Consider the following 17,146-nt stretch of genomic DNA (forward strand, 5'->3'; position numbering starts at 1 on the left):
ACGTTTTTTTTTAATATAAAGTCTAAACACCAAGGTTGTAATGGTCAGGTAAACACAAAATGTGCAACGGGGGTCACGTTTGGATTTTAGAAATCCATATGGCTCATACTCAACAGGATATTTGTATATGGCAAAAGAATATCACGTACAAATACTGTTCCATTGTATAATGTATGAAAACATTTACTGTAAGATTTACATCTTAAAAACAGTTTCATGGACGAACATTGGATTACACCAAAATAATGAAGAGAGCCAAAGGCTACAAGGGCCAAAGGCTGCAAGGAACGAAGTTTGCACTTAAAGTGAGAGTTGATTTGAGATTTCCAACCTACTACAGTTGCCAAAGTGAAGTTAGAGCTGTAAATGGGTATGGTGTTTCAAGCAAAAAAAGCAGAGTAGTCACATGATGTCAAAAGGGCATTCCTCACATTGATGTAAACAAAACTATAATAAATGGATTGTATGACAGCAAATCTGTGCACAGCCAAGTAATACTGTCTTCCTTATTTACAGCTATCACTCAACTGTGGCCTGTGTTGATATCTTCATCCATCGCCTGTGCTAGTTCCAGTTCCCTGTGTCTCCTTAGGGAAGCATTAACTGTAGGGATCCCTCCTGCAATATTTAACCCTGTCACACTCCTCTCTCCACCATAGGGCCACAACTCAGCCTTGCTGTGATTAAAGCATGACCCATGCTGTGTTGCCACTCAGCCCCATCCCTCCCTCTCTCCCTACACCTCTTAGGTGTTATTTATATCTTCAATCTCTAAGTAAAAGAGGTGCCATTTTCTACAATCAATCACCTGCCCTGGACCACTTTGGTTGTGTTCAATTCATATGATGTTATGTGGTCTCAGTGCTGTTGACAGCCTCAGGGGGATACGTTAATGAGATGATCAATCACATTTGTTAATTTAATTTAATGCATTGTAGTCAGTAGTTTATTTAAATACTTACAAATTATTTAAAATACCATGGGCTTGTGAGTAGCACAATGCTAAAATGTGGCTTCAGAGGCCAATTATAGCTTTAATAGTAGAAATGTTTCGACGTTTTTATGGTATATAACCTTGGTTGTTATGTGACAACCTCGCTGGAATATTGCTCAGTGGAATGTTCCTCTGATTGCGTTACTACAATTCTTGCCTGTCAGGGGAAAAATGTTGGCACCACCTCTCCTGTGACTTGTAGGTGAACATCCACACAGCCTGTCTGGAGCATTTGGTTTTACAGACTGTGAAAACAGTCTTTTGTTAAACTCAACATTCCTCCCCCCCAACATTGGTGAACCAACTCGGTACACCTCATCCCCCTACATCCCACCCCCTGTGGTCTCTTATCCCTGCCAAGGCTTGGTCATCTACGAGCAGGGGGAGGTTATCCCTCTGCTGACGCTACACACTTTGTTTTACAGCTTGAATAGGGTTTCCTTATTGAACTCTCTATAAACCATCCCTATGCAGACTGACTTGACATTAGAAGACATACAGTATGTGAAACCAAAATATGAAGGAAATGAAAAAACGAAACACTCCAATACCACAACATGTCATCAATATAATCTCATGTCGTATGCACATTGTTACATTATCTAACAGTACAGTGTGTGTGTACTATTTGGTGTTTGTTTGTTTGATATGACTGTAAGCAGACAGCATCAATGCACAGACTTGCCTTTTTGTAATGGATTTAGATCGCCATCTGCAGGTACAGTGGAGAATAACATTTCTTTCAACCTTAATGTGTTAAATTATTTACATTTACATTTAGTCATTTAGCAGACGCTCTTATCCAGAGTGACTTACAGTAAGTACAGGGACATTCCCCCGAGGCAAGTAGGGAGAAGTGCCTTGCCCAAGGACACAACGTCAGTTGGCATGACCGGGAATCGAACTGGCAACCTTCGGATTACTAGCCCGATTCCCTCACCGCTCAGCCACCTGACACCTATTTTTGGCTTTTAAATATAATTTGAGAGTAAATAAGCACAGATAAAACCCAACCCAGTGTTGTCTGTTTTCCTGATTTCATTCTGTCCTATGTCCCACTTTAAAATAACTAATAGCATTATTTAAAGGTAATAACTAATAATGTCAACAATCAAATACAAATAGAGAAAACATGTAATTGACTAAACACAACCACTCAAAATTGATTTCACTTGTTTCAAATGATGTGACACAACCAATATAAGCCATTTCAGAGAGCAAACAGGTGGTTGAAGGTGGGAAAATATTGCTTGTGATGTCGACAAAGTGCTCTGGCCTAACCTAGCCCAAAGACAAGAAGAAGCACATTGATCACGTGTTTACTCCTTTGATTTTTGTCCCTTTCAGTATTGCATACTGTAGTATAGTGCATTGTAGGCTGTATACTGTACAATGAACAAATTGTATGGCCCTGAACATTGTGCTTTCCATTTGTTATAGTAACAGTACTGACTGCTCAATAGATTTTGACTGGTTGCAGGTTCATATCAACAAAGTACAAGAGTGAGTTGTGACTAGTGAGATGCAGGGTACAGTACTGTATAGGGGTGTAGAGGAGGAGAAAGAACAAAACAATTGCAAAGAGCAAAGCAGAGTAGTAATTTCGGATCAATTTTTAGCTACTATGATAGAACATGTTTTTGTTCATCAAAAGACAATGACGGATAAATATGAAATTTGTTTTGAGATTAAGTAAAAATTTTATAGTTCTCCCTGAGAACTATGTTTTGAACAATGTTTCCTATTTTTTGGTGTATTGTTTACTGACTGCTTGATAGTGTATATAATTTTGATCACTTTGTTTATGATTTGAGAGCAGTGTTTGATTTTGAGCACAGGTAAATCGGTTTTGAGGCGAAAGTTTCATTTTGCAAGAGGATTCATAGGTTTTGTAAATAGTGCTTGAAGATGAGGTTTTGTGTTTACAGTTTTGAGAAAATGGGTGACTGTTTCAAGAAATGTGTTTTAGCAATTGTGAAAAACTGTAATACTCTAGAGCAGCGATTCCTAACCTTTGGGCCGTGCCCACTAGTGGTCTACTAGGGTAACATTTAGTTTTCATATTTTAGTTTTCTTTGGTAGGCCGCCAACCAAAGAAAACTAAAATATGAAAACTAAATGTGTTGGTAAATGATTTAAATACTGGTGGTATCAATGATATTTTGCCTTTAATTCATCATGACCGAAACACCAATAGTTAAGCTCCACTCTCCTCTACTTTCACTGTGTAGCCTATGTAAAAAGTATCGAAAGGTTGAACAAATTATTTCGAAAAAAAAGGTTTTAAAAGGATGAAACAATATTTTCACATTCACATGTAAAATGTGTTGTTGGGTGAGCGAAAAAATATTTGAGCTATGCAATTGGGCCGCAAAGTGGAAAAGGTTGGGAATGGCTGCTCTACAGAATCAAGAACAGAAAAATCTGGCACCTCCTTTTGATTGACCAATGAATAGCCCAAAAGACGCAAGGGAGGTGCGTCACAGGTTTTAATGCTGAGTTTACATAGGGACAAACAACATGCTATCTACTTTTGCAAACAGAATGTTTCCCAAGAGAACCACAGTAGTATTTTGTTATCCTAGTTGGCAGAGACTCAAGTCCTCAATAAAAAACTTGCCAAATGCCACATTTTTGCTGAACCCACTCTCAGGCTATTCATAAAAGACAGATTAACATGCACTCTCAACTTTTTCATTATTGAATCTTTGCCCATGTGCTTTTGCTGAGTTTGCTTTTCTTGACAGATCAGTATATTATGTAAATAAAACTAAATAATCTATGAAAAGTGTTTGACAATTATAAACCATTTAAAAAGTATATATATAAAATGTTTTTTATTATAAGTGCACCCATGTTTCATCAATTGAAACAAAATACATAAGTAATGTAGAATTCAGTTTATAGTTTGAATTTTTATTTCAAATGCAATTAAATAAATAGTTGAATAGTGGAATTTAACTAATCGGACAACATAAAACAGGTAAGTTAAAAAAAAAATTGAGAGCTTTGCATACAGGGAATCAATACTCATTAAAACCAGCTTTCACTATTACAATCCATGAACATATTTGTATATGCAGATGTAAATACAATACCAACTATATCCTTTATGAATCAACTCCATGATACGATACAGCTACAGTATAGTTTCATTCTTGAGTAAGTCGAGCACTCCTGTTTCACACTTGAATAAGTAAAGCACACTTGTTGTAGGTGTGAAACACTGCACAGAGGCTGTACTGCAGTGTGCAGAGTATCACCTCTTACTGAGGTGAAACAACTGACTCACTCCCCTCAGACTCTATAAAGTGAATGTTCACATCAGCTGGCCCTTCGCTCAGTCCTCTCGCAGGTAGGCCTCAGGCACCTCCTCATATCCCCTTTCCAAGTAGGAAGCATACTCTGCCATCCTCTGGATCTCATCGGCCTTGGTCTCAGCCAGCTTCTTCTCGGCGTCCTGCGACAGCTTCCGTATGTCCTCCACCTGGGACTGTGCTATCTGCAGGTTGGTCTTAGCCGTGATGGACGCATGTTCAGATCCTGGAGATGAAGATAAGCACAATAACTCCTTTAGTCTTACTGCACCATCCCAATGACGGGGGTGAGAGTTGACACAATCTATATCCATGAAGAGAAAAGCCTACAGACAGATGCTCCTGTCCATCATCTCTCTCATCCATCAAATGGGAAATTGAGACATCTTCAGTGCCAGCTCCATCCTGTCACAAAGGCTCATGGGCTAAAACCTAATGATCCACACAATGCTCTGACAGCTCTACAAAGACGGAGAAGCACACTAAGTAAACTACAAAGCAGTGAGAAGATGACAACAAACATGTCAGGTGTGGGTCTTTCTAACGAGGCATTTCAGCTTATTGCTTCAATGACAGGTTAACGTCTGTGTTAGGGACACAGCGCTGACAGAAGACTGCTGCCTGTGGGAAACAGGTAGGAATAAGACTCCACACAACCAGACTGGGTATCACGTCTGAACACAAGTCATAATGCGGCTCAGGTGGTATGATGGCAGCAACCTCACAGCTTGTTTAAAAGTTATACACACCTGTGCTGTATGCTGCCTCTGCAGACAGTTTACACAGGTTGACGGCATTCATCCAGTTCGATTCGAAACGGTTGCATTCTTCTAGTCTGTCAGAAACCTGCCAGACAGAGATCCATCACAACTTAGTAAATGTTTATTTGGGACTAGAAGAGTGGTCAATAATGCTACTTTTTCACTTTCCGGTTCTATTACATGACTGAAACACTTATTTACAGTACACCACAAATGACTTGAGATGGTGGTTTAAGAGAATATCTTGAAAAGGACGTTTACTTTGCCACAATTTCAGTCTTTAACAAAAGTACACATACCTCTCCACGCTGGCCAATGATCACTTGCCAAATGGAGTCCTCCTGTGCTGCATTCAGTTTTCCCAAAGAAGCCAAGTACCGTCTCTGAAGGGCAATAAGTGTATGTAGAGCCTGTGAATACAATAAAAACGGAACAGTCAAAATAAATAAATAGTGTGTAGATGAAATGATGCCATAAGCTTGATAGTCTCTGAGTGATGCGATTCTTCAAGGTTGCTTACTTTAGCATATTGTGTTAGGGAGTCAACAAGGGCCAGAGTGGTCTGGGAAAGGTAGGTGTTCGCACTGTCAAAAACCACCAAAGACGCTTTCCGAACAAGAGATTCATTAGACAGGTTTTCGACCTGCTGTAGAGAAAGATAAGAGTACATGAGGTTTGGTGTGGGTGGTGTTTGATGAACATGGGGGAGTATGGGTATGTTTAGGCTATTTACTCCGGTCATTTCTCTTGATTTTCATTGAAGAAGGTCAAGTCCTACCTGCGTGAAGGGAACTGCGCACAGTCCACTCCCAACGCTCAGGGACACCATGCTCGTGCGGGTGACATCTGTGAGTCGAACCAATCCATGGCGCGAAGGCTTTCTACTGCTAAGAACGCTGGCTGTGTTCCTACAGTGACAGAAATTGAAATCAGAGCGGAAGATATGTTTGGATTTTGTTTAACAATTCTGTCAATTGACTTGAAGCTGTCAATACACTCAAAAACACTCAAAGAAACGGTATTTACCTGAACAAATTGACACATACGACTCCCCTCTTGAGAGTGGCCATGTTAGTCCGTTGCAATAGGAAGTCCGTCCGACTCTGCAGAACTCCCCCATTAGCACAAATCGAGCAATGACGAAAAGCTTGCATTTCTTTTAAATTTGGTGGACCCTTTATAACTAAGTCAATGTAAACGTAACGTAAACAATTAGTCCAACCTCCTCTATAACTGGTCTTTACCGAAAATTATTATTTAAAATTGTCACTGAATATATTTTCACCGCAAATAAGTAGGCCCTATCTGTCGCCACCTGCTGGGGAAATAAAAAAAAACAAGAAGCTACTCCGAAAGTTTATTCCTTTACTCCAACTTGCTCTCTTCTGGACTGCTGAGTCCGTAAGGTCCCTGGACTATTTATAAGGCTGCCGTTATAGCCCCCTACAACGCTACACAAACATATTGATCCATTTACTGTCCCTGTAAAACTGCCCACTGATATCCAGAAAGACATCCATTACGCACATGAAACGTCAGTCTTGCACAAGAAGTCAGGTTATGTAAATGTTAGTGCCAATAATTGTGTGTGTGTCAAAATCTGGTCAAAATGTACCCCCCAATATATTGATATAAAAATAGAAATGTGCTGCGACAGGCAACCACGCACGCTGTATGAAATTATCATTAAAAAAATATTTCGTGGCTACGGCCTTGGTTCAATGACATGTTTTTCCAGGTCATGATGAAATTCCTCATTAGGTATTACCAGATAAGGTTCTTGTCTTAATTAACCCCTCCATGTCAATCACCATATGATATTATCAGTTTTTTTCTTCATGTCCCATGTTTACCAATTAAAACATAAATATTTTTGGAACACAAATGACAAAACAAATAAAATAATATATATATATATGGATTTGTTTCCACAAGATAGCTCAAACAGCCTCTACGGCCTCATTAGGACATATTTGGTCCCTCTCGTACCATAATCCTAATTAGAAACAACATTAGAAAAACAAACAACGATCCCCAAATTTCTCCAAAAACAAGAGAGGTTCTTCATTAGGTAACCAACATGACACGCTTTTAATAATTAATTAGCTTTTAATTATATTGAGAAGAAAATAAGCTTAATGAGTTCTAGCTAATGACTCATAAACATTATTATTATCAGGGGTCCCCATTAAGAAAAACACATCAAGACTGTAGGGCACAAAGATCAAAATGAAAAGTTCAATAGCCTAAAAATGGCTGTTTTGTATTTTATTACATAATGCATGTCACTCATAACATTGTCAGGATTGCCTTTTTTGTCACATGAATGGGTTTATGCAAATTATTTCACTGAGGCTGCAACCTCAAGTAAAAATACAATCTACATTTTTTTACTCACATATAATCTTTTCGGTGAACATCTGTCCACCTTTCAGATATGATAAAGTGAAACTAGACTAAAGACTGCTATAATACAGATTGATTTGAGATTGTATATTGATGTCAGGTACTTTAATTACATTGTTTTAATTCTGGCCCCAAGGTGTCTGAGTCCACTGGTTTATGGCCTGAGGGATGACAAGTTTTACCATGCACTGAAAGAGATTATATTTGTGGGTTCAGAAGAAAAAAAGTATTTGTACGATAGAAGCCATTTTCACATATTCACATCATATTTCCTCAGTTATTGAAAAGACACTAAACATGTTTACATTCACTGCAGTCTGGCTGGGGCAGTGGCATCCTCAAAAGTGTAGGCTGTAACATTGCAAACAACAAACAATTGTGATTTAATGTCACGTTTTAACAGACAATTCTGCTTTTATGATCTGTACTTTTTTATTAATATAAAGAAACTACTAAACTACTACTAGACATTGCATATGATTTGCATTTATTTCCCTGCATTTGGATAAACATAAAATATAATATGTTTTGCATTTCTGAATCATAATAGATTCCAATCAGTTTCTGTTTTCATGATACTCAGGGTGCTTGCAAACATTGTGGAAACATATAGCAAGGAGGTTCACAAATGTGAGGCCAGTCAGTAGTATTATGTTGTGAATCATGTTCTAATGAGACAGACAGCAGCCCACTAATTTGATCACAATTGACTTGGAATTGTATCAAACACCTCCATTGTCCACCTTTTGGATATGATCAAATAGAGCTACACTAGAGGCTAACCCGAGGTGACAATTCCACCCCCCCCACCCCCCACCCCCAAGCACACTGTTGAATTGACTCTCAGACAAGCATAGTTTGTGGTTAGGCCCAGTAATGGGCATTCACTGTTGACAATATGAGAGAAAACCCCTTGGTGATTATGAGAAATCCCTGCCTCACTTTGAAAGATGTGTCAGTGTCCTATAAAAACCATGGAGCAGAGCAGATCTCAGAAGAAAATTGTCTCTGGGCTCAGTAGAGTATGGACTTTAGTGCTTATTTCTTGCAGTCGTGTTGCTGCTATGTAATGAGTCTTTAGGTTACAGGAAGGCTAAAGGATCCCTTTATCTTGTAACATAGCGTTTTAATGCATTATTGTGGATTATAGCAAAGAGATATGGTTGAAAACAACACAACTGCTGCGAGCAATGCTAGCACATCCTTACAGAAAGCAATCAATGTGAATGTTATGGTAGTGCAGGTGCTAATTGGAATCTTCCTGTCTATCAATTTCTTGCTCATCTTAACTTTCTTCAGAAGAGAAATCTTTTACACAAATGCACGCTATATCTTATTTGCTCATACACTGCTGGCTGACAGTCTGTACCTGATTCTGACTAACATCCTTCTGAACCTGATCTATTTCACAATCACTATGCCAGCTTGGTTGTGTCTAATAATTTGTACTGTATTACTTGTGTTGACCTTTGTCACTCCACTAACCCTGACAGCCATGAGTCTGGAGCGCTACGTGGCTATCTGCATGCCCCTGCGACATGGAGAGCTTTCTACTCCTCGCAGAGCTATACACTGTATCTTCATCATCCACAGCCTCAGCTCCATACAGGCCATCATAACAGATTCTATGTTCTTTGCCTCTGTTCCTCTTGCCTTCTATGTGCAATACAGGTTGTGTACTGTGGAGATGCTTGTGATCCATCCGTGGCAGGGTCACCTCACATCTGCTATCAGCCAGTTCTACTTCCTAGTCATGTCTGTCACAATTGTGTTCATTTATGTTAAAATCATGTCTGTTGCCAAAGAAGTGTCGGTAGAGAATAAGACATCCACCTCCAAGGGTCTCAGAACTGTGATCCTACATGGTTTCCAGCTGATCCTCTGTCTGATACAGTTATGGTGCCCCTTCGTTGAGACTGCTATAATACAGATTGATTTGAGATTGTATGTTGATGTCAGGTACTTTAATTACATTGCTTTTATTCTGGCCCCAAGGTGTCTGAGTCCACTGGTTTATGGCCTGAGGGATGACAAGTTTTACCATGCACTGAAAGAGATTATATTTTATGGGTTCAGAAGAATACATTTATTTGTACGATAGAAGCCATTTTCACATATTCACATCATATTTCCTCAGTTATTGAAAAGACACTGAACATGTTTACATGCACTGCAGTCTGGCTGGGGCAGTGGCATCCTCAAAAGTGTAGGCTGTAACATTGCAAACAACAAACAATTGTGATTTAATGTCACGTTTTAACAGACAATTCTGCTTTTATGATCTGTACTTTTTTATTAATATAAAGAAACTACTAAACTACTACTAGACATTGCATATGATTTGCATTTATTTCCCTGCATTTGGATAAACATAAAATATAATATGTCTTGCATTTCTGAATCATAATTGATTCCAATCAGTTTCTGTTTTCATGATACTCATGGTGCTTGCAAACATTGTGGAAACATATAGCAAGGAGGTTCACAAATGTGAGGCCAGTCAGTAGTATTATGTTGTGAATTATGTTCTAATGAGACAGACAGCAGCCCACTAATTTGATCACAATTGACTTGGAATTGTATCAAACACCTCCATTGTCCACCTTTTGGATATGATCAAATAGAGCTACACTAGAGGCTAACCCGAGGTGACAATTCCACCCCCCCCACCCCCCACCCCCAAGCACACTGTTGAATTGACTCTCAGACAAGCATAGTTTGTGGTTAGGCCCAGTAATGGGCATTCACTGTTGACAATATGAGAGAAAACCCCTTGGTGATTATGAGAAATCCCTGCCTCACTTTGAAAGATGTGTCAGTGTCCTATAAAAACCATTGAGCAGAGCAGATCTCAGAAGAAAATTGTCTCTGGGCTCAGTAGAGTATGGACTTTAGTGCTTATTTCTTGCAGTCGTGTTGCTGCTATGGGATGAGTCTTTAGGTTACAGGAAGGCTAAAGGATCCCTTTATCTTGTAACATAGCGTTTTAATGCATTATTGTGGATTATAGCAAAGAGATATGGTTGAAAACAACACAACTGCTGCGAGCAATGCTAGCACATCCTTACAGAAAGCAATCAATGTGAATGTCATGGTAGTGCAGGTGCTAATTGGAATCTTCCTATCTATCAATTTCCTGCTCATCTTAACTTTCTTCAGAAGAGAAATCTTTTACACAAATGCACGCTATATCTTATTTGCTCATACACTGCTGGCTGACAGTCTTTTCCTGATTCTGACTAACATCCTTCTGAACCTGATCTATTTCAGAATCACTATGCCAGCTTGGTTGTGTCTAATAATTTGTACTGTATTGATTGTGTTGACCTTTGTCACTCCACTAACCCTGACAGCCATGAGTCTGGAGCGCTATGTGGCTATCTGCATGCCCCTGCGACATGGAGAGCTTTCTACTCCTCGCGGAGCTATACACTGTATCTTCATCATCCACAGCCTCAGTTCCATACAGGCCATCATAACAGATTCTATGTTCTTTGCCTCTGTTCCTCTTGTCTTCTATGTGCAATACAGGTTGTGTACTTTGGAGATGCTTGTGATCCATCCGTGGCAGGGTCACCTCACATCTGCTGTCAGCCAATTCTACTTCCTAGTCATGTCTGTCACAATTGTGTTCATTTATGTTAAAATCATGTCTGTTGCCAAGGAAGCGTCGGTAGAGAATAAGACATCCACCTCCAAGGGTCTCAGAACTGTGATCCTACATGGTATACAGCTGATCCTCTGTCTGATACAGTTATGGTGCCCCTTCGTTGAGACTGCTATAATACAGATTGATTTGAGATTGTATATCGATGTCAGGTACTTTAATTACATTGTTTTTATTTTGGCCCCAAGGTGTCTAAGTCCACTGGTTTATGGCCTAAGGGATGAAAAGTTTTACCATGCACTGAAAGAGATTATATTTTGTGGGTTCAGAAGAAAAAAAGTATTTGTATAATAGGAACCATGTTCACATATTCACATCATACTTCCTCACAGTTATTAATAAGTCACACTGAACATGTGTACATGCACTGTAGTCTGGCTGGGGCAGTGGCATCTTCAACAGTGTAGGCTATAACATAGCAAAGAACAATTTAATCTGCTTTAATGATTTGTATTTGTTTTATTTGTACAAATAAACTACTAGACATTGCATATGATTTGCATGTATTATATTATTGTATCCATTCCATTCATGTATTCATGATAATCATGGTAGAAGATGCAAAAAGTAGAGGTTTTGCAATATTTGTAGACACACATTGAAGGTGTGTACTCAACATAAATAGAAAGAAATACAGTGGAAATAAAAAATACAAAACTTAAATAACAAACAAATAAGTGCACACAGAGGGAGGGGCAACACAACACGTGTGGAATCAGCTGGTTTTGGCGTCAACATATAGACCTTCTGTTGAATGTGTTTAATGCAATTCTAAATGCTTGTTTCTAAATCATGTTTCTATAACCAAACATTCAAAAACCAGAATTGTGGCACAGGCTGCTTCACGTACAGGTGGCTGGCAAGGTTTTCATTCCATTCCCTCCACTAAAGTGACCTGGTGGGCACACTGCTGTACCCTGTCAGCTAATCAGACACAACTCCCCTGTGAAAAGGGGACAACTCACCAAAGAGAGGGAGTCATATATATGGGATTAACTTTTATCCCATTTATATGTCTATAGAAAAAGAAATATAAGGTTTTAATTGTGATTCCTGATATACCTCAACATTTAAAAAACATTGGTGATGTACCTAGGTCTGGGCCATAAAAATTCCTTCCTTCTCTTTTTCTCTCCTTTTTTCTCTTTTTTCATCCTTTTTCTTCTTCCCCCTTCTCCACTCTCCTTTCCTTTCTTCCCCCCCCCAGGTAGACGAATGTTCCCCAGCTTTTCCATTCATGTATTCATGATAATCATGGTAGAAGATGCAAAAAGTAGAGGTTTTGCAATATTTGTAGACACACATTGAAGGTGTGTACTCAACATAAATAGAAAGAAATACAGTGGAAATAAAAAATACAAAACTTAAATAACAAACAAATAAGTGCACACAGAGGGAGGGGCAACACAACACGTGTGGAATCAGCTGGTTTTGGCGTCAACATATAGACCTTCTGTTGAATGTGTTTAATGCAATTCTAAATTCTTGTTTCTAAATCATGTTTCTATAACCAAACATTCAAAAACCAGAATTCTGGCACAGGCTGCTTCACGTACAGGTGGCTGGCAAGGTTTTCATTCCATTCCCTCCACTAAAGTGACCTGGTGGGCACACTGCTGTACCCTGTCAGCTAATCAGACACAACTCCCCTGTGAAAAGGGGACAACTCACCAAAGAGAGGGAGTCATATATATGGGATTCACTTTTATCCCATTTATATGTCTATAGAAAAAGAAATATAAGGTTTTAATTGTGATTCCTGATATACCTCAACATTTAAAAAACATTGGTGATGTACCTAGGTCTGGGCCATAAAAATTCCTTCCTTCTCTTTTTCTCTCCTTTTTTCTCTTTTTTCATCCTTTTTCTTCTTCCCCCTTCTCCACTCTCCTTTCCTTTCTTCCCCCCCCCAGGTAGACGAATGTTCCCCAGCTTTGGCCCGATTCCCTCACCGCTCAGCCACCTGACTCCATGTAGTAACCACTGTAAAAGGTGTAAATTAAATCCCTTGGAGACAATGACACGTCACTACGTTGATGTGAGAGATCCTTCAGTTTTGCATAAAAATGGTTGAGCAGAGCGGATCTCAGAAGGAAATTGCCTTTGGATTCAGATGAGGGTAAACTTTGTCGCTAATTTCTTACAACTGTATTGCTGCCATGAGTCGTTTGGTTGTAGGAAATCTAAACTTATCCCTCATCTCATAGCTGAAGAGCAGAGAGCATTTACTCACTTAGCTTTTCTACCATCTAGGAGGGTTTGTTATTTCTGAATGTATAATTTTAGATTTATAGATTTTGTGCTTGTTAAAATGTTATGAAACACAGGTTCTGGCAGCTTCGAATGAGAGGTTTTAACAGCTAGAGACATGGATAAAAACAACACAACTGTGGCAGGTGGTACTGGCACAACCCCACTCCAATTTATGAGTGACAGCGTCATAGTAGTGCAGATTTTGATTGGAATCTTCCTGTCTGTCAACTTCTTGCTCATCTTCAATTTCTTCAAAAGAGGCATCTTTTACAGAAATGCACGTTATATCTTATTTGCTCACATACTGCTGGTTGACAGTTTGTATCTGATTATGACTAACATCCTTCTTCTCTCATACATATTCACAATCACTATGCCAGCTTGGTTGTGTCTAGTTATTTGTTTTCCAGTGTCTATGCTGAACTTTCTCACTCCACTAACCCTGACAGCCATGAGTCTGGAGCGCTACGTGGCTATCTGCATGCCCCTGCGACATGGAGAGCTTTCTACTCCTCGCAGAGCTATACACTGTATCTTCATCATCCATAGCCTCAGTTCCATAAATGCCATCATTACCACTTCTATCTTTATTGCCTCTGTTCCTCCTGGCTTCTATGTACAATACAGGTTGTGTTCTGTTGATATGCTCATTATCATCTACAAATGGCAAAGTCACATCAGGTCTGCCATAAGCCAGCTTTATTTCCTTGTAATGTCTTTAACGATTGTGTTCACCTATGTTAAAATCATGTCTGTTGCCAAAGAAATGTCGGTAGATAATAAGACATCCACCTCCAAGGGTCTCAGGACTGTGATCCTACATGGTGTACAGCTGATCCTCTGTCTGATACAGTTCTGGTGCCCCTTTGTCGAAGCTGCTATTCGGCAGCTTGATTTGACATGGTATCGTTATGTCACTTACTTTGATTATATAGCTTTTTTCCTGGCTCCAAGGTGTCTGAGTTCACTTGTTTATGGTTTAAGGGATGAAAAGTTTTACCATGCACTGAGATATGTAGTATTTTGTGACCTGAACAAGAAAATTAACCCTAAGTTTGATCCATAAATCTTAATGTTTTCATCAGCATTAGCAGAATTGAGCTGTTCTCACAAGGATGGTACTAGGCAAACTGTATATAATTTGTGGATGACTACTGCTTATTTCTATTTGGCCCACTGTATTTACCTAATCATTATGAATTACAATAGTCTTTCTAAGTCAGTTTAATGTGATAGCTTAAGGGAATAAATAAAACAAGCATTTCAGTATACTGTAATTATTTTATGTAGGCTATCTAACAATAGGACCACAGTATGAATCACTCTTCTCATACATGAATAAATGAGTTAATTAATCGCTTGTACTCTTCCATGATACATTAGTTACTATGTATATTGTTAATATATAATTGTGATCAACAGTTAAAAAGCAAAATTCTTGGTAGAATAAATTGCAAAAAGGTTTTGCTGATGTGCATGGCACAAACCTTTTGTCTGAAATTTGAAATTACCCCTTTGAAAAATATCCCTCTTTGGTCAAGCCCTGGTCTAGCCCCAGCTGACTTCATTACTGACGCATAAAGAAGGCTCCAACGTGCTGCTGTCCACAGAGTCAAACTGTTTGTCAAACAAAATAAAACATAAGGTTGCACAATTAGACTAGACTCTGGAGTGCTCTGGTAATTATCTACTAGTCTGGTTAATTCCTAATCAGGGAACATGGGGCCAGCTCCCTAACTGTCCTCCGGGGACATCCTGGGACTCCTTTCTCCTCATCCAATATGATCCATCCCCATCAAGAGTAAACAAACCGTGATGACATAAGGTTTCATCATGCTCTCTACAACAACAAAAACAGTCCCAGTTCAGGGGATTGGCCTTTCATTTTAGGGCCTTCTGTATATGAACCCTTTTGATTAAAAAAAATTAAGAAAACTGTAAAATAATTAGATTATAAATCATATATATTATTTGATCCATAATACAGTATTCACTTCAAAGCATGGATGCCATTGAACAGATTAAAAACTTTAACCCTTGTGTTATCTTCGGGTCATTCTGACCCATCAGTCATTGTGACCCACCGTCGTATTGCGACAACTTTACCGCATACAAAAACAAAGTGAAGCATTTTATTTTACCATTGGGCTGTCTCAGACCCCCCACATTGCAAAGGTTTTTGCAATGTGGGTTTTTTTTTTTTGTATCGGGTAAACACAACGATACGTTATGAACCTTTGGGTCATGTGACCCAAAGGCAGCACAAGGGTTAAGGTAAATTATTGATGTAGGCCTTCTGTATGTTGATAGAAGCAAAAGTAAAGGCAACTAGAGAGGGTACAATTTCTGGGGAAATTGTAGGGTGTGCTCGCTTGCGTCGGTTGCAGGTGGGTCCGTCCCCTTAACTTTTTCCCTTCTAGTGATATTTTCAAGCATTTAGTCTAGCTACTCATAATTCATTAAGAAATGCCTTTTGAAACAAGCGAACCCCCTTTGAAACAAGCTAACGTACTGTAACAACGTTGTCACCGGCAGTATTTCAGGATGGAATCGCGATTCAAACAGTACCGTCTGCTAACTGAAAATATGCCCCCAAAAAAGTAAATAAGTTTGACATTAATTTAGGGGGAAATGGCTAATTCAAAAGAAGTTTGCTACGAGCAAGCTGCTGTTGCTAACCAAACGTCACTGAGGGGATTGTTTGAAAGCGCCAGAAATGAGAATGTTTCTTTTGACATAAAGTTTAGGCTGTGGCATTGAAGACAGCGACAAACCACACAAGTTCCGTGCAACGGAACGTAAATCCTAATAGAAGCAACGCAATCGTGACCAAGACGTACATTTTGACACCGACGTTGTCTATGTAGTCCAAATATTGACAGATCCTTAGGGGGGCAAAAATAATAAATAATATATATGTGAGATAACTAGAGAGGGTACAATTTCTGGGGAAATTGTAGGGTGTGCTTGCTTGCGTCGGTTGCACAGGGGTCCGTTTTCTAATGACATTTTTACAACTGATATTTCTGTATATTTTATATAAAAATTTATAGGGCCTACTTATTATTTATAAAGATTACATAGATTTAAAAGCATCTTTTTTTTGCTGCTCATTTACAACTAAAAATACGAGTGAAGAGTAGAATGAAATAGATGTCTTCTCATTTCCCATAGACCATACTATGGTCTATGATGCATACATGCATGCATACATACATGCATACATGCAACACATACTATGGTCCATAGTATGTGTTGCCCGGGCAACAGAGGCTAATGTCATGATGCTAATGCTTCAGTGAAATAGTAGACTACCGTTTCCGAAAGTAGATGTGGGCCTACTTCCTTAATAATATCAGCTAATATTGTACATTACATTTCACAATTGTGTTTCACATCACAAAGTAAAATGAGTAAATAGTTATCACCCTGGCCTCTTTGCTTGTGGCGTTTCTGCAGCTGCCTTGCAGTAAAGCTATAGTTAGCCTAGCTATCCCCAAGAAGGGTTGCCAGGTCTGTGTGACAAAATCAGCCCAATGGCCAATCAAAACCAGCCCAAAAACCAGCCCAATATCAGAACTCAAAATATGCCCCTGCCAAACCATATACACTGCTTTTAAAGTCCAACAGCATTTCTATCATTGCCAAATGTATTGTAATATCTACAAAGTAACACCAAATGTTTAGTATGCCAGCATTAAAAGCAGTTTTCAGGAGGTTTTCTCTGGAGACTGAGAGCATTAGGCAC

General features: G+C 39.0%; 4 protein-coding genes across 5 annotated transcripts; 3 read left to right on the forward strand and 1 right to left on the reverse strand.

Annotated features, from left to right (window-relative positions):
- Window positions 1–3,864: 3,864 nt before the first annotated feature.
- On the reverse strand, window positions 3,865–6,286 carry diabloa (diablo, IAP-binding mitochondrial protein a). 2 transcript variants are annotated; one of them, XM_067246358.1, is made up of 6 exons: window positions 6,099–6,286; window positions 5,851–5,980; window positions 5,593–5,715; window positions 5,372–5,482; window positions 5,061–5,157; window positions 3,865–4,537 (listed from the first exon to the last, which is right to left on the reverse strand). In XM_067246358.1, exons 1-6 carry the CDS (start codon window positions 6,224–6,226, stop codon window positions 4,335–4,337), a joined length of 792 nt encoding a protein of 263 aa, XP_067102459.1. In that variant the 5' UTR covers window positions 6,227–6,286; the 3' UTR covers window positions 3,865–4,334. The 2 variants fall into 2 exon arrangements, with proteins under 2 accessions (XP_067102459.1, XP_067102457.1); XM_067246356.1 differs by having other exon boundaries at window positions 3,867–4,537; window positions 5,593–5,718.
- A 2,423-nt stretch (window positions 6,287–8,709) lies between these two features.
- On the forward strand, window positions 8,710–9,579 carry LOC136952039 (odorant receptor 131-2-like). Its single transcript, XM_067246712.1, has one exon. The coding sequence runs from the start codon at window positions 8,710–8,712 to the stop codon at window positions 9,577–9,579; it is 870 nt and encodes a 289-aa protein (XP_067102813.1).
- A 990-nt stretch (window positions 9,580–10,569) lies between these two features.
- Window positions 10,570–11,436, forward strand: LOC136952040 (odorant receptor 131-2-like). Its single transcript, XM_067246713.1, has one exon. It carries the CDS (start codon window positions 10,570–10,572, stop codon window positions 11,434–11,436), a length of 867 nt encoding a protein of 288 aa, XP_067102814.1.
- A 2,092-nt stretch (window positions 11,437–13,528) lies between these two features.
- Window positions 13,529–14,464, forward strand: LOC136952041 (odorant receptor 131-2-like). The gene has a single exon (XM_067246714.1). The coding sequence runs from the start codon at window positions 13,571–13,573 to the stop codon at window positions 14,462–14,464; it is 894 nt and encodes a 297-aa protein (XP_067102815.1). The 5' UTR covers window positions 13,529–13,570.
- Window positions 14,465–17,146: the final 2,682 nt, after the last annotated feature.

The sequence above is a fragment of the Osmerus mordax genome, chromosome 11 (assembly GCF_038355195.1).
Source record: "Osmerus mordax isolate fOsmMor3 chromosome 11, fOsmMor3.pri, whole genome shotgun sequence".
NCBI lineage: Eukaryota > Metazoa > Chordata > Actinopteri > Osmeriformes > Osmeridae > Osmerus > Osmerus mordax.